At 36.3% G+C, this 25954-nt stretch overlaps 5 protein-coding genes across 5 annotated transcripts in view; 3 read left to right on the top strand and 2 right to left on the bottom strand.

The window, feature by feature from the left end:
- Positions 1-1223, bottom strand: part of csgalnact1a (chondroitin sulfate N-acetylgalactosaminyltransferase 1a) — a 36551-nt gene extending 35328 nt beyond the window's left edge. Inside the window, exon 1 of the mRNA XM_059358105.1 lies at positions 1069-1223. The gene's annotated coding sequence lies outside the window, so the exon portion shown is untranslated. The remainder of the gene's footprint in view (positions 1-1068) is intronic.
- A 4503-nt stretch (positions 1224-5726) lies between these two features.
- nxnl2 (nucleoredoxin like 2) lies at positions 5727-9166 on the bottom strand. Its single transcript, XM_059358106.1, has 2 exons — positions 8467-9166; positions 5727-6564 (listed from the first exon to the last, which is right to left on the bottom strand). Exons 1-2 carry the CDS (start codon positions 8766-8768, stop codon positions 6396-6398), a joined length of 471 nt encoding a protein of 156 aa, XP_059214089.1. The 5' UTR covers positions 8769-9166; the 3' UTR covers positions 5727-6395.
- Positions 9167-10040: 874 nt separating this feature from the next.
- On the top strand, positions 10041-11198 carry alkbh1 (alkB homolog 1, histone H2A dioxygenase). Its single transcript, XM_059358594.1, has one exon. It carries the CDS (start codon positions 10041-10043, stop codon positions 11178-11180), a length of 1140 nt encoding a protein of 379 aa, XP_059214577.1. The 3' UTR covers positions 11181-11198.
- A 1627-nt stretch (positions 11199-12825) lies between these two features.
- Positions 12826-15113, top strand: gng10 (guanine nucleotide binding protein (G protein), gamma 10). Its single transcript, XM_059358595.1, has 3 exons — positions 12826-13444; positions 14733-14860; positions 14964-15113. Exons 1-2 carry the CDS (start codon positions 13364-13366, stop codon positions 14856-14858), a joined length of 207 nt encoding a protein of 68 aa, XP_059214578.1. The 5' UTR covers positions 12826-13363; the 3' UTR covers positions 14859-14860; positions 14964-15113.
- A 3529-nt stretch (positions 15114-18642) lies between these two features.
- Positions 18643-25535, top strand: btc (betacellulin, epidermal growth factor family member). Its single transcript, XM_059357260.1, has 5 exons — positions 18643-18961; positions 20975-21082; positions 24044-24164; positions 24365-24511; positions 24706-25535. The coding sequence occupies exons 1-5, from the start codon at positions 18922-18924 to the stop codon at positions 24851-24853; spliced, it is 564 nt and encodes a 187-aa protein (XP_059213243.1). The 5' UTR covers positions 18643-18921; the 3' UTR covers positions 24854-25535.
- The last annotated feature ends 419 nt before the right edge of the window (positions 25536-25954 follow it).

The raw sequence follows: 25954 nt of genomic DNA, 5'->3' as shown, positions 1-25954 counted from the left end.
TACCATTAACATGTCCTGCAAGATTCCTGTTATCTGATCTGTGAAACATGAGAGCACATGCGGCCTGCAAACACAATGTGAGAACACACACTCACATGCACTACACACACATATAGGACACACACATGCACATGTATTGAGCATCTAATAAAATGGGGCAACTTTTATCTTCCAGGCACAATGAGCACATATATGTCATCAAGTATCACATCATACAGTAATTTACCCTGAGCATGCTATATGTGTACACTCTACAGCCAGACTCTTTCTCTTCCCTGCTTGCTAAACAACCCTCAAATCCCACATAATCTCCAGTTTCATTCTTCCAATATGAGAAAAACAACTCTGCCAGCTTGCAAACCAAATATTTCAGCGTGCTAGATGCCTGTTAGTGAATGCACTAAGCAGGATTAGAACCATTTTCCTGATAAAACCTCCAGCTCGCTCAGTATGCTGCGTATTGTGTGCATGTGTGTGAGTGTGATGCAGAAGAGAAGCCTGCACTTTCACAGAGTGCATGTAATTATATTATCTGGGTCTACCCACTAGAAATTATTGTGGGCGGTATTTTAAAAAAAAAATCCTTCATGTGATTTTGCTTTCAAGTGACCTAAAACATGACTCACAGATTGATTACCTGGTTAGTCTTTGATCACATGTGCCCATAAGGACTGTTTCATTTTTTATTAAATATGTCAGAAAAACGTGTATCCACTCAATAGCTGAATAAAACATATGTCAGTGAAAACAAGCATACAACTTGAATTAGACTCACATATACACAATTTTGCCAGTCTTTGCCGTCATAGTCAAAGTGTGTCCAAAAAAGTGCATTATGGAAAACAATATGACCTGGTTTCATTACAACTGATAGCTTTTTTTCATGATCACTCACGAAAAGTAGCTGAATATGTCAAAGTTAAAATTGAGCAATGTAAGCATGATTACCGTAACTCATCATCACAACTACTAATATTTTGTGATAATAATGTTTCACGTTATCTCTATCAGCGTGGGCTAAATTTATAGTTAATAGTGTTAACGTGCACTCTCGTCCGGCCAACTTACCTCTTGTTCCAGCAGTCGCTGCTTCAGTCCATCCAGCATGGAGGTTTTGTTTTTGTCCCGGTGCTGCGGTCCCGTCCCTGCAGCCCTCCTCCGGACCGGCTAACAGCCGACACATGCGGAGTGCAGGAGCCGGTGTGAGCGCTTGTACCGCCGAGTAGCGTGAAGTCTGCCTGAGAGACACAATGTCAACAGGACATGAGGAGCGCCACCTTCAAAATAAAACTGAAACGCACTGACTCTTAGTAACCCTAAACTAATTACAGTAAATTAATATCGTCACCCTGTTAAAATAATCGCCTAACTCATTTTTTCTTTTTTGCAGAAAACACAAAAAACTTCATAGTAATAACACTGTGTGTAAATTATGTAACTTAAGAGAAATAAACGACTTAGGCAATTTTTTGAACATGCCTTTGTGACTTAAGCAAGATATGGTAACACTTTATTTTGCAGGTGTCTACATAAGGGTCACACAAGCCTGTCAGAAACATGACATGACAAGTATCATGAGCATTATTGTTACTTCAAAGTGTCATTATTTTCATGAAACATTCCATGTCATGTTTATGACACGCCCATGTCACTCTTATGTCGACACCTTAGAGTAAAGTGTTACCAATATTGGTGTCAACAATAAAACACTCATAAACTAAACTGATAACTAAACAATCTCCCTCTAGCTCTTCTTTGCTGGGTTCTTATCTGATGCCTATGAATGTGGCAAATTGTCAAAGAAGTGATGATCTTAAAGGGGTAAAATAACATGATCTGATCAACTGAGGATGTAGGTGATTTTACCATAGGTGGCCGGCGTCATGAGGAGATGATTTCGGCAAATATATATATATATATATATAATTTGACAAAAAAAATGACTTAGGCGATTATTTCAACAGTGTGACGATATTTTAACCACAGTCTATGTATACTTATAGTTAGGTTCAAATTGGTTTATGACTTAATTAGAGGGTTACAGTATGTTTTTATATTTTACAGGTTTGACATGTCTTGTAGTGGTCTTTACTGTGACCCATAGCTGACATATTAGGAGAAAAGATGAGCTATTATTAGCTATACGCTCTTTAGCTTTCTTGCCGAGAATTAAAACATTGTTATTCTATTTAAATGCATGTGTGGCCTACCTGTTGTCCTCTTCTTGTTCTTTTTTTTTTGCAATTGGTCACAGGCCTCAAGTTTCTTGTACCCTTTTATGATTAATGAATAAATAAAAGTTAGGGGGGCACTTTACCTCAGCTTAACTGTTTAACTTCTGGCGGTTGGTCTGTCTAATGTTAGCAAAATCAGTCTAATGTTAGCTGTTTTCTTTTTGTGTTATTTACTGGATTTTCTTACCGTTGGACACACCAAAGCTGCTTTGCCCCAACTTCTAGTCTTTATGCAAAGGTAACTGGTTGCTGGCTGAAGCCTTAATTCTTTAAAATATAAAGTAAAATATGGTTATGTCTTAAATATAATAAAAATCCACCTACATGTGGCTTGTTCAATAAATAGACTTAATTTGGTCCAATAAAGCAAATTCAACTAGTTTCCCAGGATATGTTGCAATAGCAGTGCCAGTAGCAGTGACCTTCATGAGATTTAAACAAACAAGATGTAAAATGTTAATCAGTGAGCCAGACTGTTTCCCCAAGTTTTCAGTGTTTATGCCAAGCCAAAATAACAGGCTGTAGCCTTTATTGGGTTTATCTTGAATGATAATTAAAACAACTTTAAATATGTAGGCACCATTTACTTTAAAATTTGGATTTCTATAAAGATAGATGATTTCACCATTCATCAATTTATCAACAAATATGCGTCTTATTTTGAAGGGTTTTAGCGGAAGTTTGTTTAATTGCCGTGTTGAACTTGACAGTAGCGCTCTTTCCGTGCAGGGTCCGCCGGTCCACCCAGCTCTGCGCCTCCCTCCCGCCCTGCTCTCACATAAAGACAGCCTTGTTAGTTGATTCAAGACACCGTTACAGCGGCAGGAAACACTACTGCCTTTCATTTCTAAAGCCAACAAGAAGTCCGACCGACTTCAATTAATGCGGAGTCGACATAAAGATCCATCTAAATCTGAACCGAGAGGGGGTTCAATCAAGCAGCAGACAGGAAGCAAAAAATATAAGACATTTTCTTCATCAGTTCAGTCTCATGTGGATAAAATCATGTCGAAGTCAATTGAAACTGGTGACCCGTGATTCAATTACCTTATTAACATTACCATCTCCTTCCACTAAAAGTACTAAAAGTAGAAGCAGTAATAGACAAGACATGTAACAAGTAAAGAACAAGTATTTTCATTTAACCCTATGGAGTCTGGGGCTATTTTGTCCATTTTTTAATCCTTTTCATCCTGCCTGTATACACCACTTAAAATATGTTTAAATGCCATGTTGGTATTTCTTTTCCACTTATATGACCTTATAATAATTTTTTTTATTGTGACTTACTGGATCAACATTTTGAACCAAAAAGAAACAAAGAAAAACCAACATAAATGTGATCTTGTGATTGTGTGTGATCCTGTCATCCAGCTCTGGTTTTTATTCTAGTGTGACTCTATTTTATTTGTGTCTTGTGTGTTTAGCGTAACAATTTTTTTAAATTTTATGTCTTTTTTAGTTATTTTGTGTATTTTTTTTGTAATTTGTGTCTTTTTTAGTCCTTTAGTCCAACATAAAATGTGATTTTGAATCTTTTTTCACTTTCAAAACACTACCATGCTGGATAAAGAATTTTAAATGTTGCAATGTGAACAAAGGTTGCAAATATAACATATAAGAGGGTTACATCTAGTTCTATCATTTTATACAAACTATATTTGACCTTGTCTCCAGTTTTACTTGATATATCATCATCAAACTGAAACTGGCCTCATGGAGTTTACAGCCAGAAATTTAGAGGTAAATTAACAGTAGGGCTCCACGCTGCTTTGTTTTCTAGTCTGGATGTCATGAAGAAGTCATGCTTTGGAGCTTTTGGTGACTCCAGGGTTAAGTATATCAACGCGTTCGTGTTGCAACTGGTAAAGGTGGGGTTGTTAATTTTAATTACTTAGCTGGTGAATTTGCTTGTGAATTGCCCCCCAGGGATCAATAAAGTCTTAAATTATTATATCGTAATTCATTTGTTGGTGGCATTCTGTATCATTAATCAAAGTCTGCAACGTAACCAAGGTTATCTAATCACTGCAGTGGTTTAAAAAGTTTTTAAAAAATTATGAAAAAAAAAAGAGTATGACAGAATTAAATGGAAATATTTAAGTAGAAGTACCTCAAAATTGTACAAAAGTACAGTACTTGAGTAAATTAAGTCAGTTTCCTTTTAACAATTTCATAGTAGGACACAACAGTATATAACTTGACCAATTCAATAAAGGGTTATATTAACTGAATTAATTAATTAAATGGTAGTCAAGTGTCCATCCATCTCATGGCACATTCCTTTATCGGACTGACGCTACAGCAATTAGTTAATTAATTGATTAGCTGATGGACAGAAAATTAATTATAAAGGGTTTATTGTGTTCACAAACAGAAGGCAACAATTCCTGCATAGTCTACCTTTAAGTTAAGTAATTATAACTTAGGAACGTGTAATTGATGGACTACATCAATGTTTTTGTTCTATAGAGGCAGAATAAAGGGTGTAATTTTGACCTTTGACCTCACATCCAAACACATTCAGACATTCTTAGAGTTAATATGATAATACAATAACAAGCACACATTTACACTGAACAGATAGCATGTTACTCCTATTTTGACTTGCTCCATCAACTGCAGATAGACGGACGTCATGTGATATAAGTAAGAAATGTTCATGGATACGTGGAGCCGTGTATGACCAGATTATAACAGAACACATCACCATTACAGATCCCTTCCAAACACATTTTAAAACATAAAATAACACACTGCTTTGATTAATAACTTGTGTCTCAAAGGGAAAACTGTCCTTAAAGTAGGTAAACTTGAGAAAATTCAGTATTCTCATATATGGCTAAACAGCGACCCCACATGGTGAGCTGTGGAACTGCAATTTCCACAAAAGTGTACCAGAGGATTATGATGATGAATAATAATTCAAAGTAGATCAATATCGTTCAGTTCAGGTAATACGTTGTCAATTTGAGGCATAATTTTCCATCTCTCTTTCTCTTTGAGGACTTGCATCATTTTATTCAGTGATAGACTGTGAGATGTAGGAGTCCTCTGAGACCTGTGATGAAGAGGCGGCATAAGTACACCTGAACCAACCCCCTGGAGAAGCATCGTCTCCAGCTTAATTTATTCCTGAATGAAACCTTTGGGCGTTACCTGGTGCGACACGGTGCTCTTTGAAGAATGGCAGCATTTGATATTACAAAGCAGACAGGTACTGGAGAGCCTGGCCTGCAGACTCATCATAATGTCATCATGCCTGTTGGATGTTTTATGTACAAAGTGATACCAGCAGCACCAGCATGTACAAGGGGGGGAAAAAAGGCAATTAGGAGCATGGATGTGAATGTGCAAGCATGTAGGAAATATTGTCCTGTGGGCTTTCTGCGTCTTAACGAGGCATCAGGGAGTCGTTTTGTTTGTTCATAAAGCATGGGACACATACAGAGACTCCTGAAAGAAATGTGAAATAAAACAGACAACAATAGGTCGCAAGAATATACTTTTTTTTTTAATAACAACCATCTTAACAACTCATATAAAATAAAAATACAAAAATATACAAGCAGCTCAATGTAGAACTACAAGTAAAACCTTAAATATACAAAAGCGTAAAGATATCTACTGAATAAAAGCAAAGTTTAACTGGGTTTATCATTAGTGCAGAAGCTTATTTAGAACATCAATAAAAAATAAAACCTACATTAGCCAGCTTGTTTTATTTTATACTCATAGAACGCACAGTTTCTTCACCATAATGGACACGCCTGAGGTTTGTCTTAGATGCATAGGATGTTTAAAGCAGCATTTTCCAACCTTGTTACCTATTAAAACTAATCCATATCTACTTGTAAACCAAATCATCAAAGCATGACTTGTGAGCAATATGACCAAAGTTTGATATTTTTTTCTCAGATAGTTTAATTTGAAGGATTTTAAAGTGCTTAAACATTAAGAATTGCAGTATTTAATGAGGAAAAAAGCAAAAAAATAGATGCAAATCTGAATCAATAAACACAATTGTGTCACAGATATAAATATAATCTGCTTTTATATCCCTTTAATCATCTTCATCACTGAACTAATGTAAACAGAAAAAGTGTACTTTGGATCTGTTCAGCTCTCTAACCCTCCTTGTCGATTCCTCTTTGTTGTTTTCTAACCCTTAAAGTTCTGGAAGATCTCTGCAGCGTCCAGCCAGGACCTGAAGCAGGCCAGGCCTCGGTCTCTGATCTGTTTCCTGCCCTTGTCTGTGATCACGTCGCCGTTCTCCTTCACGATCACCAGCTTTGGGACCGCTGTGATCTTGTAGCGCTGCTTCAACTCACTGAGAAAGGAAAGAGAGACAAAGAAATTTTTTTTTTTAACAAGATAACACCTTAAACATCTGCTGTTTTGCATCTTCAATTTTGTCAATAAAACAGTTTGTACTTGTCTTGACAGTGGTTGAACTTTATCTCCACAGTACACGTCGTATCCGGATACAATACTCACTTTCAAAAGTATCGATACCCCCAGTATACACAGTGTCAGTGTTATTGCACTGTCTCAGACCTGAAGCTTGTTATCATAGTTGCAGTTTCTATTTGCACTACTTTTATCATAAATATTTAACCTGTGGCTCTGTTAATTTTTACATGTTGCATTTTTCTTGTTAATAAAAATATTTCTGTTAAATTTTGGGGTCCTTGTTTTTATCCTTGTGGTATCGAAAATGGTATCGAGTATTGAATATTTTCCTGAGTATCGGTATCGAGTTGAAAATTTTAGTATTGTGACAACCCTAAACCAATGATTATTTTGTTGTTGATGAATCTGCCAATAATTTTTGAACTAATCACTAGTTTATAAGTGTCACCAAATAGTGAAACATGCCTGTTATAATTTATATTATAAAGACAATCGTGTAATTTTTACATTCCTTGTTTTATCGCACCATCAGTCCAAATATTCTGTTCATTATCAAATATAATGAAGACAACCAGTAAATTCTCACAATTCACAAGTTGGAACCAGAAAAGTTATAGCAGTTCTACTTAGAAAGGATGGACTTATCGGGTACTTTGCTTTTATCTAATTTTTTAAGCAAAAATGCCAAAATTCCTCCATCTTAGATGATACCTTTTGCTAGGTTTCTCACTCTTAAATGACTGTAAACAGAATATTTTGGGCAAAATGAGTCATCTGAAGACATCACATCAGACATTTTACCACTATTTTCTAACAGTTTCTAAACAATCAATGGATTTACATAGAAGATAAGCAAATTAATTAATATTATTATCACTGTCAGTTGTAACCCTAACATGGTTATTGGTGTAACTAAGAAACATTGTATTTTTTAAAATATTAAGTTAACTTAATTATTGACCAGCTACAATATAAAAATACTGCTTACACATTCATGCATAAGTAGTTAGAATTCAAGAGTATACCCTAAACTCTAAAGTCATTAAAACGGTCACTTTACCCTTATTAACCTTTACTTTTTTTATACAAATCTTTACTTCCAATTTTGCATAAATATGTTTACTATGTTCCTGTTTACATTGCTGTCTACACTGCATACCATCTAATTTATATTACTTTACATTTTAGCCTTAAATTCAGATTTTGCCATTACTTGCTTATTTTGTTTTGTTATCTAATAAACATTGTTGGAGGGTGCATGAGGCCTTTATTGACAACACCCAACAGCATTGAATGGTGCCTTCATGATGAGTACTTTTGATACTTTTAGCTGGGTATATATCTGGACTTCTACCCAAGTTAAAATTTTGAATGCAGAAGTTGTATTGTGTTATTGTGACTTGTATTTAATTAAATGAGTTGAGCACCAATGAAAATTATATAAGAGGACAAGCATGTGACAATAAAAGACATATTAAATGTAACATGGGATCTGGATATTCTGAGGTAAACAAATATAAATATAAAATTTAAACTGAACACTCCGCTATTGTAGACTGTCCTGTAACCCTAATCCCTGAGAGGGTGACCCTCATAAGCATTTTACATAAGCTGGACACTTACTAATGAGCTGTACAGCCAACAGTGTTAAATCCTAATAAGATATAAGATAAATAAAGCGCAACCAAGTGCTGCTAAGTATGTTTTGACGTATCAAGTGAGTTTATAAATGTTTTACTAAGAGCCAAGGGAACATTCATACACTTTATACATCACATGACCAAACTCCATTGACTTTTCAGTAGATTTTAGTGCTTACTGTCTGTATTCATCCGTCCAGGGCAGAGCGAGCCAGTCTCCGTGCATATCATGGTAGTATTCAACCATGTCATCCGTCGACTTGTCAGAGGAGATAAAAACTATCTCAAACTGAGCCGGAGGTTCGCTCTCTTCAACCAGCTCCGTGTAGAAATCGCACAGGATGGGAGTGAAGTCTCGACACGGCGGACACCATCCTGCAGAAAAGTAGATCCCCACCACTTTATTCCTCAACGCCTCCTCGGGGTCGACTAAATCCCCGTCTTTATTCACAAGTGTCCGTCCTGTAAACACTTCCACCATGTCTGCTAAACTCTCAGACTCACTTTGAATCAAAGAGTCCCGGAGGTTTGACAGCTTGTAGCGCCGTTTTAGCTCATAATTTCCTCGTTTCAACACCTCGACGTCGGCCAGAAGAAGTGTCGGTTCTCTGAATGAGGCTCCCCTACACTTTCCTGTAATGTTTACCTTTTGGAAAAAGCTACTTACAGCCAATCCTGTTAATCACCTGCGGACCAATGAGGACACAAGTGTTGAAGTTCATTAGCCATGTGGGTTTCAGGGGACGAGAGCTGCATTCAAACGCTGCTCGCATGCTAGTAATTTCCAGTTCAGCTGCGGCCAGCAGGCACGACGTCTCACAGCACTTTCAGGCAGCCCAGTCAAGCGCATGCGCAGAGCCGACAAACGTTTTATAGAAATTATTTATTTTTATGTATTATTTTATAATAACAACAACAATACCGCTATGATTAATAATACAAAATATGATTATTATTACAATATGATAATAATAATAATAATAATAATAATCTTTCTTAATAAATATTTTTTCATTTTTATTAGTAGTAATATTAGTAATATTATTACACATTTTAAGTCATTGATTTTAAAATAAAACTAATTTGGATTGCTCATATAGTATATAATTCCTCCATCTAGCACTCACTATTTTACTCTTAAAAGTATAATTTGTTGCTTGTCAATATGAGTATAAAACCTCAAAACAATGTTTTTATCATAATTATTTTATTGGGAATATTCTTCATTTATATAAAAAAAAGAAGTTTGTTATTGATGGAGTCAAATTAATTGCTCTCCTTATTTATTTATTTATTTATTTATTCAGATGATTTTCAGTTAGTATTGTATTCATTATTATAATTTTTATGATTATTATTATTATTATTATCAAATTATTTTATAATTGTTTTATTTTCAACTTATTTTAAATTTTTTGCCTCTTATTGCATTTTTTTGCTGTCATTAACTCTCCAATTGTTGTGTTTCCTTGTTTGTGCCTAACGTTATTTGTATTATATAATATAATAATAATATATTATTGTATTTATTTTTGCTAATATATTTTTGTGAAACCTTTGGAAGTCATCTTTCTCCCCCGCCTTACTCTGCCTCTGATTGGCTAATATTTGGTCCTAAGGAGTTGGATTGGTTAAGGTTGGGATAAGAATGTAAGTATAAACCAATCAGAGGCGGAGTTGGGCGGGTCATGTCTTTGCTGTGCTCGGGCGAAAAAAAAACGCTTCCGCTCCGAGTTGAAAGGTCATTCACGTCATGGCCAAGATGGCAACCTCCATGGTGCAGAATGGAGAAGATGCATTTCGAAACATATTCAAGTTTTACAAAAGAAGAAACCCTCCGCCAGACTTCAGCGATGTCATAGACTTCTCTAAAGGCGCAGTGGGGGACAGGATCGTCCCAGCTGTCCTGAAGCCGTCTGCGGTGAGTGATGTGGAGGCAGCCCGGGTCGGGTTACAGCCTGTCCGGGACTGGAGAGCATTCAGCCTGCAGGGCTACCCGGGCTTCATGTTCATCTCCAACCCGTTCCTGCAGGGCTCCCAGCCCCCGTGGGTGAGACAGTGTCTTAAAACCTACACTCAGAAGCCCAATGTGTGCAACCTGGACATGCACATGTCCCCATCTGACACAGAGGACATCTGGGGTAAGAGTGTCCATGCTCTCAGCTGTCCTCCTTCTGGAAAGAGAGAAGCAAAGACTCTGCTTGAGAGGCTGCGCTGGGTGACTCTGGGGTATCACTACAACTGGGACACCAAGACGTACTCTTCCAGCCACTACACTCCTTTCCCAGCTGACCTGCACTCCCTGTCCTCCCACATCACAGCCGCCTGTGGGTTCCCAGGGTTCACCGCAGAGGCTGGGATCCTCAACTACTACAGACCTGATTCCTCTCTGGGGATCCACGTGGATGAATCAGAGCTGGATCACAGCCGCCCGCTGCTGTCTTTGAGCTTTGGCCAGTCAGCCATCTTTCTCCTGGGAGGTCTCAACAGACAGGACCCCCCCACTGCCATGTACATGCACAGTGGGGACGTGATGGTGATGTCGGGACAGAGCCGCCTCCTGTATCACGCTGTCCCACGCATCGTCTCAGCACCCACTTTAGAGATGGACCCCAGCAGTTGGTCCTCCTCCCTGCAGGATGGTGCTGCGGTGGAGCCGGTGTCAGAGGAGGACTGGGCCGTGTGCTCCAGGTACATCCAGAGCTCCAGAGTGAACGTGACTGTCAGACAGGTGCTGGGGCCGGGGCAGAGCTTCCCAGAGACACCCTCCTCTCACCAGACAAGGACTGATGCAGGACAGATGGATGGGTACCACGAAAGACCAGCAGACGGAGACAGCGGGAAGAGGAAGAGGAGCAGTAGCGTTGACTCTGTTGATACTGTAGAGACATGACACACACCACCTGCTGTAACACACACTGGGAGACTTGGACACAACTTTGTAGTGTTACTACAGATATTAGTCCTGTCCCGTTGGGCAATATATTGGCCAAGAAATAATTGCAATAAAACAATATTGTCATTTTAAGACAATATAATACCACAAATATAATGGTGATACATCACATAGACTGTATAAAGAATGGACGGTGAAGCCAAAATATCCCTGATTCAGGCGCTGCCATCTTTGGCCGATGATGTCATTTGGAGCCAGAGTTCCTGCTCAAACACTTGCCTGACCAATCACAGCTGCTAATCATGATGTTACTGCCCTCTTTAACAGTCATAAAAAAGTATTTAAACCGTATTATGAGAAAAATTCACTCTTGAACAAACATCAGCTTAATAAGAACTACCTAAAATTACAGAAACCGTCTCTGGGGAAAATTTGTTTGACCTTTTAGTTTTTCTCATGTACAAACTACTTGCATGTAGCGGCTGGTTTATAACCTATGCTGCAGTCAGCCACCAGGGGGCTCAGGTCTTATAATGGTCGGGAAAACCCTGCTGTACACATGTAAACACAGAGGGGCGATATTTTACGCTTCGGACATGACTGATTTTTGCTCAGGTTAATAAATTATATTTTAATTATTGTGACAGGTCTAGTAATGACTTTATATTACTTGTTACCTTTGCTGCCACTTTAGATGGGCTCTTAATACGCCGTCCGTACTCAACATTTTGTCCACACAAACTGTCTGTTTACTTAAACCAGGAAAGCCGACCCCCTTCTGTGGGACTTAATAGACACGTAGTTATTCATTACAAAGAATTCCTCAGTAAATATCTTATCATTTTGGAACCTTTGGATTACATATAACATTTTAGGATTTTCAGAAGTATTGATATTTTTGATAGCACATGTTTAAAATAATACGATCTCTGTTATTCATACTTTTAATAGTATTATGAGTAACAAAGCTGTTTAGAAAATTCAGATTCAGATTTTCAACTTAAAGCTCAACAGATGGCATAAATAATGAACTGGTCTTCCTGGAATGTGTTCAGTAACTTTTTTCTGAACTGCACTGTGTACAAGTTGTTCATAAAATAAAAGAGCATATATTTAGAAACTTTTTTTTTTTTTTAATTATTGCTAAATGTTCAGATTCGTTTTTGATTATAATTGGCTTCTTTGCCTGAAAAATGCTTGAAATGTTAAAGTGAACATCAATGAGTTGAAAATAGTTCAAATTAACTTGTCGATGGACTCACTGATTAATCAGCCAGTTGTTTCAGCTCTATTATTTTGCTTTCATATTTCCATTTCATGCACATTTTTGTACTTTCACCTCAGCTATAGCAACAAGATGCCTTATTGATTTATATTTCATGTAATTTAAAAAAATTAAATCATTGTTTTGAATTTAACTACACAGCTGGGTACAGTATATAAGAAAAATGTAAATTAGCTTCCCCTTGACAAATCTTAGTAAAAACATTTTGACTTTATTTTTGTACCCAGCTAATTGCTATTTTGCTTTTAATACAAGTCTTCTTTTAGACTAGTGAAAAGAAAATATCCAAAATGCACATTTAGGTATGTGTTTCATTGCACTTTGTATAAATGTGTCTGCAGATTTCTTCTAAATTCACCAAAAGTTAGCATTAGATAATGCCTCATTTGCATGTTTAAACATGAGACTAAAGAAAACTTGTAATACAAAAAACAATTGTCTTATTGTAAGCAATGAACAGGGGAAGTTCCATGGCTATATCTATTAGTTTAAAAATGTACCCTATTTACCCTTAAGTGTCTTTCCTTAAGGAAACAAACCAAACTGACCACAAATCTACAAAAATCCACGTGTCTAAAAACTTTATGGCATGCTCTGGGTCTTTGTGTAAATGTTGTAATACATCTTAATCCATTTTTACATTTAGACTGCAGAACCAAAATCCTTTCAAAGTAAAGGTACGTGTGAAGGTCTGTGTGCTTCCAGCTCTCCTCGTCTCTTCAGTGAAGTGGACTGAGGTCCTTTGGAAAGAAACTCGGCCCCTCGCTCTCCTCGAGCATTTTGCTGCCCATTAGTGCTCCTGTTAGTCAGCTCCTGTGTTGAAAGACTGAAGGGGACTTTCTCTTTTTTTAAAAAAAACAAGGAATTTTTCTCTCCCAAAACAATTCCCACCAACATGACCTCTAATTCTAATTTATCCAACATGCGACGGCTCGTAGAACAACTGAAGCTGGAGGCCAGTGTGGAGAGAATCAAGGTAAAGACGGAAAAAGATTACACATTTAAAGAGTTTAGGGTTAAGTAATGAGCTTTTCTTGATTTGTTTAACTTTGTTACATTAGGCATTGGCCTAGTATTTTAGATTCAAGACTTTACAGTATCAGTTTTGTTTTTGTTTTATATAAAATGTTAATTTATTAGCCACCTACTAGTCTTATTACAGCTCGACCATTTAACATTATTGTAAACTTTTATTCCTCACACTATGCACATTATATAGTCTGTAGCATATAATTTATTAAACACTTTCAAAATAAATTAAATTAAAACAAAAAATGTTGCTGTGTGTTCTCTCCACACACTATTACATTAATGAAATGTGTCAGATTTAGAGTTTTGTAGAATAAAGTAAAAAGAATTCACAGGAAGTATAACTGGGAATGATGGGATGATGTCAAAACATTTTTAGCAATTGTAAGTAATTGTGAAGGTTTTTATTTATGTTTCCTGTGTTGTAATGTGAGTTTATGATTTTCTTATTGTCTGCTATTATTTGCTTAAAGTGTACATTGCACATTTCTTTCTCTGCATGTCATTTTCTTTACTTCTTTTAGCTTTTTTTCCTTCATTCAGCTGCCTTTTACATGTTTGTTTTATTGTTGGCCAACATACAACAAAATAAGCCTTTGTAAATGATTAAAAAGCATGGATGAATTGCTTGACTAATGGTTAATGATTCCTTTATACCGTTTATAGATCTTTACCATTAATAATAACATTTGAGTTGCCAGGTTGTGAAAATTCCTTCTTAAGCATCAAACGTTGCTCTCATTTTTTGATCCACTAATAGGAGACACTGTTGAATTGCTTTTCTCTTTTGAGAAAAAGAGTCAGGGGCTTATTGCTATATCTGTAATTTACTTTACATATTTTGTATCTGTCAGCTGTACAAATAAGGATTGGGCAAGAGAAATCAATGCAAAATGTGGAGGACTGAACCCTCCAGCATTTATAGTTGTTCAATAAACAGTGTAATAGCAGGTTAAACAGGTCAATTCAGTTTAGTGACGTAAACTGGTTATATGAAGTTGTTTCACTTATTCACATGAGGAGATTATAAACTCATAATGAAAAATACCATCATAAATAGAAAGATTTTTGACTTCCCTTTTTTCAATATTTGAATGAATTGTGTAGATGTTTTTCTCTCTCAGCTGTGTCGTTCCTATTCCTGGTGGGTTGTTTTAACAATCACATCTGAATTACCTTGACACACGAAAGAGGAATTTTCTCAGCGACCCTTGTCTCTGTGTCTGTGGTTCCAGGTGTCTCAGGCGGCTGCCGAGCTGCAGCAGTACTGTCTGCAGAACGCAGGCAAAGACGCCCTGCTGGTGGGAGTCCCCACAGGCAGCAACCCCTTCAGAGAGCCTCGCTCCTGTGCTGTAGTGTGAAGGTCGGTATGCAAAAAGATTATTTAAGCATTCAATTGGACCTATTGTTAATGTAGTAGATTTTTAAAAGAAGGCATGAAAACATTCACTCTTTTTTCTTTGCAGAGGAGGAATAAGTGGACACAACTGTGGCATCTCTCGCAGAAGAAAATAATTTTCTCTGTAACCATTTTTATTGACACGTTTTTAATGAAAAACATATAAAAATGAGGTTTTGCAAATAATTTTTCAAATAAATGTTGTTTTGCTACATTACTGTATGCAGGTTTGCTTTTTCCACACATTAGAGGACATCACAGAAAGCTCTTAGCCTTCAAGATCAAAATATATTTCAATGCTGCCTAAGTTTGATCTCTCTGTTCTTGTGCACAGTGGCAGAGTCTAATAGTGATCATCATCTATGGATTAAACAAAGCGGATGTTTATAGCCAGGCTCTAAATTACGCCTTGGAATCTCTCGGCGTCGGAGCTTCCTGATGTTCAGTCCAAGTTAGGAGCACAGCCAGAGAGAGGAAACTGGGTCTTCCTGTTCAAAACTGCAAAGACGTTCAGCAGAGAGTTACACTCCACTCAGCCTGGGAGCGCTTAAAGAATTTTGACCTTATTTACAAGGCTTGGGGCTATTTTATATTAGAAATAACACATGAATCACCAGAGTGTGGGAACTGGATGTTATGAATCATGCTGTCTATTCTATAGTGCATTTAGTCATTTAAGTTAGTGCCTGTGATTATTTTCTTTATTTTAGATTTTAAAATAAATAAAATATAACATTTGAAGATGTAGACAAGGGCCCCAGAAACAGTCTACATCAGCCTGAAAAAGGTCTAGCCAGTCATGAGACGCCTCTCTGCTGTGTCACTTCCTTTTCCTCTCAGTGCACTGTTCTGGGACAAGTCTCAATAGTTCCCATTTTAATGCCTCCTTTCCTCACAACCTTTCTCACAAAAAATACATGGGAAAAATGATTAGACCACCTTTGTTTTCTTAATTTTCTTGTTCATTTTAATGCCCACTACAACTAAAGGTACATTTGTTTGGACAAATATAATGGTAACAACAAAAATAGCTCATAAGAGTTTAATTAAAGAGCTGATACCTAGTCACTTTCTATGGTTTTCCTGATAATGATTTTGGTTATTATCTGTGTGTTGACTGTATGTTTGTTGTATATTACATTGAGGGCACGAGGTGTTTCTCATATTTGACACTTATTGCATAAGAATGGGATGCAGGAAATATCTCGAAGACAGAAATCAAAGTAATATGAAACTGATTGATCTCAGCTTACTCCCCCACTGTAATAAAATCAAAATCAATCACATTATGAGCTTTTGCAAAAGTTCAATAACAACAAATTTCACACCCAACCATATCAGTCTAATCAATTTTCTGCCTTCATTTTAATACACTGAAAGAACAACCAAAAATCGTGTGATGAGACTAACTGGCAAAAACAGAGAGAGGCAGGTTTAATTAGAACTTAATCATGACTTACCTGTTATGTGTTATCTTCATGTATGTCAGGCTGTCCACACACAGGCAGGCCTATAAAATACACAGAGGTAAAATCATACTAAAACAGTTTCAAGTGCAACAGGACATGTTGAAAGTATTTATTTAATTATTAAAGTGTGAACTCATGCCATCTGCTGGTCATTTCTAGAGAACAAAAACAGCACACTTTATTTCTCCCTGAACAGCCCAGTATTCAGTAAAAGTATCAGTATAACAATGTAAAACCTGCATTGAAAACGTGACTTAGGTAAATTACTCAGGTATTATCAGTAAAATATTGTTAAAAAGTTAAAGTACTTCATTTAAAAAGATAAAAAAGGCACATTTCTGTTTAATTATTATAAGATCTTAATCAGTGATGCATTAATGTGTTCATAGCATTATTCTGTAGTTGTTGGCAGAAGTTTGATTAATCATTAAACACATTTTTCATGCAAAAATGCTGTTTTCAACCTCTCAAATAAGGCTATTTCCTGCTTTTTTTCTGCTTTATATCATATGAAACTGAATATCTTTGGACTGACAAAACATGACATTAAAAGACATCGCTTGTGGCCCTAGTGACGATATTTTGTGGCCCCCACCTTGATATGAAAGTTTAATGTGAGTTTTATATGAATGGCACTTTACCTTTCCCTTTAATAACTTTTTTTGGGTAATTTTGTGTCTTTTTTTAATTATTGTGTGTCTTTTTTAATAATTGTGTGTGTTTTTATGTAATTCTGTGTCGTTTTTAGTAATTTTGTGTCTTTTTTTAATAATTGTTTGTCTTTTTTAATAATTTTGTGTCTTTTTGGTAATTCTGTGTCCTTTTTTTGGTCATGTTGTTTCTTTTTTAAGTAATTTAGTTTTTTCTGTCATTTTGTGTCTTTTTTGCCTTTTTTAAGTAATTTAGTGTTTTTCGTGTTTTTTTTTTTTTGGTAATTTTGTGGGTTATTTTCTTGTAATTTTGTGTATTTTTTTGGTCATTTTGGGTCTTTTTTAAGTAATTTAGTTTTTTTCTGTCATTTTGTGTCTTTTTTTGTTGTTGTAATTTTGTGTATTTTTTTTTGTCATTTTGGGTCTTTTTTAAGTAATTTAGTTTTTTTTCTGTCATTTTGTGTCTTTTTTTTTAGTAATTTTGTGTCTTTTTTTGGTCATTTTGATACTGCCTCCATCGACCCCAGGTAATTTGAGTTTGAGACCCTTGTTCTAGACCACCAAGAAGTCCAAATGTTGCAGCAGCATGTTAGCAGTGTTGGGTGAAGTATTTAGAGTTAATATAGTAAAAGTTAAATACCACACTGTGAAATGACTCTATTACAAGTAAATGTCCTGCTTCTCAAATGCTACCTGTGTAAAAGTAAAATGTACTCAAAGTATTAAAAGTAGAAAAAAGTCCCCTGTAACTGTGATACAATGATATATTATATAATAAGATGATTATTACTCATGTATTAATATAAAAACAGAATTTTACTGTTGTAGTTGGTTGAGGTGCAGCTCATTTCAAACTATTAACTAATGCTTTTCAAAATGGAATTGATTTAGTGTTTGGTTTATGAAAAATAAAATAATTCAAAATTCAGAATTATTTGTTTTTGTAAAAAGAAAAAGAAAAGCAGCAAATGGTGACATTTGAGAAGCTGGAACCACAAAATGTTTTTACAAGAAAAATAACTAAACGATCCATAACATTTTTGCCAATCAACTAATTATGTGTACTTGTATTCAGAAGTTTAATCTCCAACAAAACATCATATTTTATAAACTTGTTATATGTTTTGTGTGTAAAAATCTAAATTTGTAAAGGTACTAAAACTGTCAGACAAATGCAACGGAATAAAAAGTATAGTATTTCTCTCTAAACTGTAGTGAAGTAGAAGTAGAGAGTAGAATGAAAAGAGAAGACTCCAATTACGACATATACTTAAAATGTGTAGTCCTACTTCAGTACAAACAAAAAACCCTGCAAATAGTTGTGAAAATAAATGACTTTTTGCATGTCCTTCCAAAAAATACACACAATAGGAGTTATAAATGGCTCCTGCTTTGTTGTTAAACTGGCTGTGGTTCTTTGTCAATGAGTTTTTCCGCCTGTTGCTTCATTGTAAAGAAAAGGAAAGCCAGGTATGAAAGGTGCAGTTGTTCTTAGAGGAGGAAAATAACCTGCATAGCTTCAATGGAGTCGTATTCTCCTTTAAAGGTGTGGGCGGGGAGCAGAGAGCAGAGTTGGGTTTCAGTGCCACCCCTTTTTTCTGTTCTCACACACAGACACATACACACACATACACACACTCACGGTGGTGGAGGTGCAGTCCAGTCACAGTCTGCAGAGACACTTTGGCTGTGTGTGTGCTCTGGTTACAGCCTCAAGCTTTCCTGGATGACTATGAACCGAACTGCCATCAATGAAGGACCACAATACGACACACGACTGGGGAACTTCCACAGCTTGTCCACACCTTCTGCAAAGGTCATTGACCTCTGAAAGAGGGTTGATCCAGTTTCATCTCAATTCGTCAATGATACTGAACTTTAATACGCACTTTTATCAAGTGAGGAGATGGCCAAGGTGTGTAGACTCTATGTTGGGATAATAACAGGTAAGATTCACTGTTTTATCCTGCTTGTAAACAGTAGACTGGTTTTTATATAAACTCAGAGTGGTGTTAACATATAATTATTAGATTAAACATGTTCTTATAGTGATAATTATCTTCTCAAGGGACATACTTAGTGTCAAAATGGCACTGTATGAGTTAACTATATTTTGTTTTGATTGTTGACGCAGCTTTTCATCATCCATGTGCCATCAGGGTTATAGACATCGCTCTGACTGAGCTATATTTGTACAGTAGACGTCAGGTTAATGATTGAATGGATACACCAGCAATCTATCCAGTGTGATTAGTAGTCATTGTCAAAACAGGTTTCCCTGAAGTGTAATTAAATATGGTGTTGCAGTGTTCTCATTTGTGTAGGGGTTTAAATCATCTGTGGTGAAGTGTATGTGTGCTCTGATATTGACCAGGGCAGATAATGTGGTTTTAGAGAGCAGTAAAAATGTGTGTGAGAGAGAGAGACAGAAGTGGGCGTGATCAAGAGAAATCTCCTACCCTATAAGGCTGGCTGGTATCATGACTCAGCAGCTATTCTTCAATAACTGATTTTCATCAGGTGTTTTTCCTACCATCTCTGTTTGTACACTGAAAAAAATTGGAGTGACATTTACTTTAAAAAAGCTAGGCAAGTTTTTCCACACAGAAAGTGTTTGTAATCTTTACTCAGGCTCTTTCTTAGTAATATTAATTAATTTAATAGAACCACTTTTTTTTAAAATGAAAATACACAAGTAAATTGCAGATTCACTGATGTCCCTCAATTACATTTTACTTGGAAATATCAACTAATTAAGCCAATGAACTGGTTTAGTGAATATTACTTGGAACGAATGATTCAATTTACATACAAAACTGAGGACACATAATAAACAAACAATCACAAAGTAATGCACTACATGAAAAACTGCTATTTTAAAGTAACAGCACTGAATTCGTATTTCTTTGTGGAATTTATATAAATGATTGAAATAATAATTACAGGGCCAAACACATTTTTTTTTTCAGTGTAGATACTTTACTTTATGTGGAATGTGGTCAGAAATTGTTTTTGTTCACATGCAGTGGTGGAATATAACTAAGTACATTTACTCAAGTACTGTACTTAAGTAAAGTACTTCTACTTCACTACATTTTGAGGCAAATATTGTACTGTTTACTCCACTATATTAAGCTGCCAGCTTTACTTTACTTTTCAGGTCAAGATTTCACATAAAAAACATGATCAATCTAAAGTGATTAGACATAAACCTCATAACAGTATATTAAGTAGTTTGAATGAGCCCTGTGTTCACAAAATTAAAATGCTGCTTATATAAATGCATCAATACAAATAATCTAATAATACATTTAGAATATATTTAACAATCTGAGTGGGGCCATTCTGCATAATGAGTCTTTTTACTTTTGATACTTAAAGTACATTTTGATGCTGATACTGTACTTTTACTTGAGTAAGTTTTTAATGCAGGACTAAATATACAACATCAACATAAATACAAATGCAAGTCTTAAGTCTTAAGTAAATAAAGATATGTACAAATAGAAATACAATAAAAATATGAAAATATAAACTACATTTGAAGTAAGTAGAGATATGTACAAATACGTAGGCAGGTGTGTAAAAAAAATACCTAGAAGAATTGATGCTGGTTTGAAGGCAAATGGTAGTCACACCTAATATTGATTTGATTTACATTTTTCTTCTGTTCACTTAGTTAATTGATAAAAATACACTTTTAACATTTGTATTTTTGAAAGCATTCTTATTCTACAGCATTTTATCACACCTGCGTAAGACTTTTGGACAGTACCGTATTATATTTGTAACAACAGTGTTACTGAGAAATTGAATTAAACTATTGTAATTTCACAGTGTGGTATTAGTACTTTAACTTAAGTTAGAGATCTGAATTGCTTCCATCACTGTTCATGTGTACGTCTTTGTTGTGTGTGCGTGCGTGTGATTGTTTTTTTTGTTTGTGTTTCTGGCTGCAGCTCTGGCCTTATGCAAATACTCGCTGGCAGAAGGGAATGCCACCGAAGAGTCCGCCAATCGAACTGTGTCCCACTGTCATCACCATGGCAGCAGAGACAATTGCACAGGTATGGACAGATATGAGGTGCTGGGCCCGCTTCACGGTGTCATTAAATGCTTTGCTTTTATGTTTTAAAAGGTGAAGTTTTTTTTTAAATGGAAAAATGGGCAAATATGTGGATGCAGATGTGGATATAAACACGTTGAAACATTTAACTTGAATAAAATGAGGCCGTTAACTGTGGAGGAGACTTATTCCAAGCTGTCCAGGCTAGTTAAATTGTTATTGTTAACTTCATTTCACTCTAAAACATACATAAGCTCTTGGGTAACTTACTTTGCTGTTTTCTTAGAACAAAATTTGTACTTGTAAATCAATTCCTTGAGGTGTTTTTTTGTTATATTAACTGCTATAAAAGGAGAAAAAAACATTATCAGCATTTAAAGACTGCTTTATCAAAATACACTTATATATAAACATATATAGTTCAACATTTTAGAATATATATTAAGTTGCTTTCTTGCCAAGATCTAGTTTAGTCAGGGATAATGCTCAATGAGGTGTCCATTATGAGGATTAATGGATGACGGGAAGGCCAGAACTGTCTGATGTGCATCCGCAAAGTCTGTTAATTCCTGATTATGGACACTTTGAAGAGTTTTCTCGTTATTATACCACGGTCAACTACAATTGATGGGTTTTCAAGAAGTCACAACTCAATTTCCCTGGTAAAACTTGAGGATTTGACTAATACCTGTAACAGTAATTTGCATCCCATAAAGTTATTATACAGTGAAACGTTGTTCTCTACTCCAGGACGATCTTTGTATTCAGTAAGCTCAGAGAAGTCTTTGACTCTGCTATGGGCTTAAAATTGTTAATTTAGCTCATTAATATATCGCTTTAACTGCATAACTGTTGCTACCATTACTCATTTTAGATACAGGTTGGTATTATGTATAGTCAGCGAATTAATTTAAAAATAGGGAACAGACAGTTTTACTTGAAGTACTTGGTTGGTGTCCACTATCAGGAAATAATGAACACCCTGCAGCCAATCAGAGTACTCACCCAGACCATGCTATATAAAGATGTTAACACTACAGAGTTAGAATAGGATAATAATTCTAATTCTATGCAATAACCAGCTATCAGGTAAGCTTAGCTTAGCAGAAAGGCTAGAAAAAGACAGTAACTCATCACTCAAATCTCTCTTGAACTACAACAAACCAATTTTACAATAGGTCCACAAATTAGATACAACATGTTAATCAGTTTGCTTAGGTGGTGGTAGATGTTTTTATTTATTTTAATGTTAGCTGTTTTCTCTGTTTAGATCAGCTAAACTAGCCAACTCCCCCAAAACTATAACTCATCATTTCTGATACTATGTTTTTTGTACAGATTAAACAATTGATATAATTAGTTGCTGGTGGACTTTTTATTCCTTTTGCAGGCTTGCTGTTTACCTGTTAAATTAAGCTAAATAACTGCTAGCTTTAGCTTTAGATAGTAAAGATATATAACAATGGCATTAATCTTCTCACCTAAGTGAACTCTTCACAAAGGCAAATAAACATGTTTTCCAAACTATTCCTTTGAACTTTGTAACTGGATATTTTCCTTTTCCATAATGAGGTTATGGCAGCAAGGCAGATCTCATGTTTCAGCTAAAGCGCTGTCATTGATGTCACCTGAACAGCAGTATTCCTTTACAGCCCATTTCCAAAGATAATTGGGGCTGTAAAGATAGCGGCAGCATGTAGTAAGGAGCATTATGTGTAACGCTGGGGGTCAGAAGTTCAGCATTATGGCCTACTAGCAGCTGTGTGAGGGCGTGTTTTGTGGAACAAGTTTAAGAGAAGAGGGTGGAGAGATTGAGGTGGAGAATGGGAATTTTACTCTAACTTTATCCCACTTCAGCACATGTTTCATTAGGAAAGGAATTGTAATAATTACGACACGTGGTTAATGAGACCTTGATGACACCGGCCTTTCCTGGCAATGATTCATTAGGACTCCTCTTTGGATCATATTGCAAACAGTCTATTTATACCATCAAGGCCATGCCAGAAGGTGAGGGTATAAGTCAGAGAAGCAAGCTGACAGAAAGTGACACAGTTACAGAAATAGTTCCACAGCTTTCTTTCTTTCTTGACGTGAGTTACACCAGAAGACTGATACCACCAGAATGTGTTTACCAAACATGAAGCTAAAGCCAGCAGTTGATAAGTTTAGCTTAGCTTAACAGGAGAACTAAAATAAAAAACATCTACTAGTCCCTAAGCTAGCTTATTGACATATTATATCTTTTTGTGTTTGCTTGTTTTGGTTTTAGAGTGAGTTGAGTGATGAAGAGTGGTTGATTGGTAGCATCATATTTAGCATGCAGACAATGTGAATATAACGCTACAGCCATGGTTAGCTTAGCTTAACACAGGGACAGCTGGTCTATCTTTAAATTAGCTAGCTTTAGATGTAAGTGGTAGGCAGCTTTTAGTTCATAAATGTGATCCTAAAATAAGATTTGGATTTCGATTGTTTCCAATTTTTTTCTGGTGGCCACTCGTGGTTCTGCAGCAAAAAAATCCCCCTGTGGCCCAAACAACATTTAACCCATTTATGATATGCAAAGCTCAAAATGAAGACTGGAAACAGGAGAAAACAGTTGGTTTTAAAGGTGCTGGAAGATAGATGTTTGGATTCAGATAGAGCCAGGCTAGCTGGTTTTCTACTGTTTCCGGTCTTTACAATAAGCTAAAGCTAAGCTTTGCTAAGCTAAGCTAAGCAGTTGCTGGCTATAGCCTTATATTGAAGAGGCCCACATCACCACAGCATCAATCTTATTGATCGTATTTAACTCTGGAGAAAGCAGGCTAAACATATCCAGCAATTCCTTCAAACATTATATATCATACAATAAAGTCATAACTTTCACTATTAATTAGTTAATATACTCAAATGTTGTTATACTATTGTTTGAATGGAATAATTCTAAAACAAAAATAATGACATTTAATTTCTTCAGGGGAACCACTGGATACAGGACAGTGGAATGGCCACTTCTCAAAATGTCCCGAGGAACTAACGAACTACTGCATCCACGGGGAGTGTCGTTACGTTAAAGAACAGAAAACACCATCTTGCAGGTGACCAACTAGGAATCTAAGAAAATATTGATACACTGGAGTATCGCAATGTTATTGTGTTACTTTATAGATTCTCAAAAAGGCTATTGATATTTGATTGATATTTTACCTGCAGAGATTAATCACAGACAGGTTGCACAAAAAGTAGTCCCATGATGTTTGATTTTACAGCTTTTCATTTTTTCCTTTCTTTGTCTCAGGTGTCAGCGAGGTTACATTGGTGCCAGGTGTGAATATCTGGACCTGGACTTGCGTATAGGAGAGAAACGACAAATCATAATTGCCTGCATCATTGCAGGGCTCGTTTTCCTCATTCTTGTCATTGCATTCATCTGTATTTGTTCGCAGTAAGTCCTTCGTTTCCAGTATTTATGCTTAGCTAGGCTAGCTGGCTGCAGCTTCATTTTTTTATTTGAGCAAGTGAATAAACATATTTCCCAGTGTTGACCTGTTTATTTAAAATGGTAACATGATTACCGAACAGCTATTTTTTCCCATGACGGATGCATATACTGTAAATGATGTGATACATCTCTGTCAGTCGTAGGTACAGACCGCCATGCTGGCGCAGGTCGAGACGGAGGGAAGAACCGAGGAACGGGACAGAGAAGCTCAGCATGATGGACACCAGTGCGGCACACACAACCATAATGGCAGACTCCACAGAGCCACCACACACCAACGTATGAGAAGTGTTTGTGACGACAAGTCTGGGAATTGTTTATACATGAGGGATTTTGTCTTTCATGTGACAGCTGCTGCCTTTTGTCTCACATGGACCGCAAGTGTGACATAGGAGGTCCCTCTGTGTCGGACAGGACTGAGGCTGGCTCACAGGAAGGAGGAGGGACATTTCTGGATAAACGCTGCGTTAGATCAAGCAGGAGGACAGGAGTTTGCAGCCTCCTCTTTAAGAGCAGCCTTGTCTGAAACTTTAATGAAGCTTCAGGGCAAAGAGGACGATAAACACAAGTTGGAGACAAGTGTTCAGCTGATTGTATGTTGGCACAGTTCTTTTTTTTCCAAAGCTGTGGATCAACAGGCACTTGTACCCTTTCACTTCTGACTACAGTGAGCTAAATCAGTTGTTGCTATGTTGGAAAAAGCTGTGACACCAGCTGACAGCTGATGACAACAGGTGATCCAGGCAGTCCTCAAGAAAAAAAACGAGGCTGTATAGGTCGTCTTTGCAAGCAGCTTTTTACTACCCTTATTTATGTTTATTGTTAGGCGGTGACCCCTAGTGGCTGTATCAACTGTGACAGGAGCAAGTAAAGTCAGATGTTGTTGTACAAAGAGCGACAAAGTCTGCATAAGGAGGAGGTCAGGATGGATGGATGGGTCAAATAAATACAGGACTTTGATCCAGGACATCACTGTTTGTGACCTGTGTGAACCAACAAAATCGGCGTTTTGTTATTTTGACCTATGTATGTAACTTAACTTACACGCGTAGTTACATAGATATTTATTTTAACCTAAACTATGATCTTTTCCTAAAACTAGTTGTTGCCTAAACCTCACCAAGTAGTTTCGTTTCACAATGCTAGCCATGTGTTTTCAACTACGACTTTTCCGCATTCTAAAATGGATCGTATATCATATATGCCGTTTTGGGGAGGTTGTAGGTTGATCAGATCATCTCCTCATGTATGAGCCTTGGAATAATTTTATCTAGCATATTTTTTTTACACTTCTATAGTTTTAGTTATGTAAAAGAACAACATAAAAATATTATTATAAGTATTAGAAAGATATTAGACATTTATTAAAGATATTTTAGCAGATTT

This window comes from Centropristis striata, chromosome 19 (genome assembly GCF_030273125.1).
Source record: "Centropristis striata isolate RG_2023a ecotype Rhode Island chromosome 19, C.striata_1.0, whole genome shotgun sequence".
NCBI lineage: Eukaryota > Metazoa > Chordata > Actinopteri > Perciformes > Serranidae > Centropristis > Centropristis striata.
The sequence above is the reverse complement of the archived record's forward strand: the minus strand, read 5'-3'. Positions and strand labels throughout refer to the sequence as shown.

What these genes read in the sequence shown, in the direction of transcription:
- nxnl2 (XM_059358106.1), bottom strand. Translation starts at nt 8,768, where the DNA reads ATGGTGGAAGTGTTTACAGGACGGACACTTGTGAATAAAGACGGGGAT. An exon ending in TGGACGGATGAATACAGACA is followed by an intron (nt 6,565 to 8,466) that starts GTAAGCACTAAA and finishes TTCCTTTCTCAG; the next exon opens with TGAGTTGAAGCAGCGCTACA.
- alkbh1 (XM_059358594.1), top strand. Translation starts at nt 10,041, where the DNA reads ATGGCCAAGATGGCAACCTCCATGGTGCAGAATGGAGAAGATGCATTT.
- gng10 (XM_059358595.1), top strand. Translation starts at nt 13,364, where the DNA reads ATGACCTCTAATTCTAATTTATCCAACATGCGACGGCTCGTAGAACAA. An exon ending in CCAGTGTGGAGAGAATCAAG is followed by an intron (nt 13,445 to 14,732) that starts GTAAAGACGGAA and finishes CTGTGGTTCCAG; the next exon opens with GTGTCTCAGGCGGCTGCCGA.
- btc (XM_059357260.1), top strand. Translation starts at nt 18,922, where the DNA reads ATGGCCAAGGTGTGTAGACTCTATGTTGGGATAATAACAG. An exon ending in CTATGTTGGGATAATAACAG is followed by an intron (nt 18,962 to 20,974) that starts GTAAGATTCACT and finishes TTCTGGCTGCAG; the next exon opens with CTCTGGCCTTATGCAAATAC. An exon ending in CAGAAAACACCATCTTGCAG is followed by an intron (nt 24,165 to 24,364) that starts GTGACCAACTAG and finishes TCTTTGTCTCAG; the next exon opens with GTGTCAGCGAGGTTACATTG.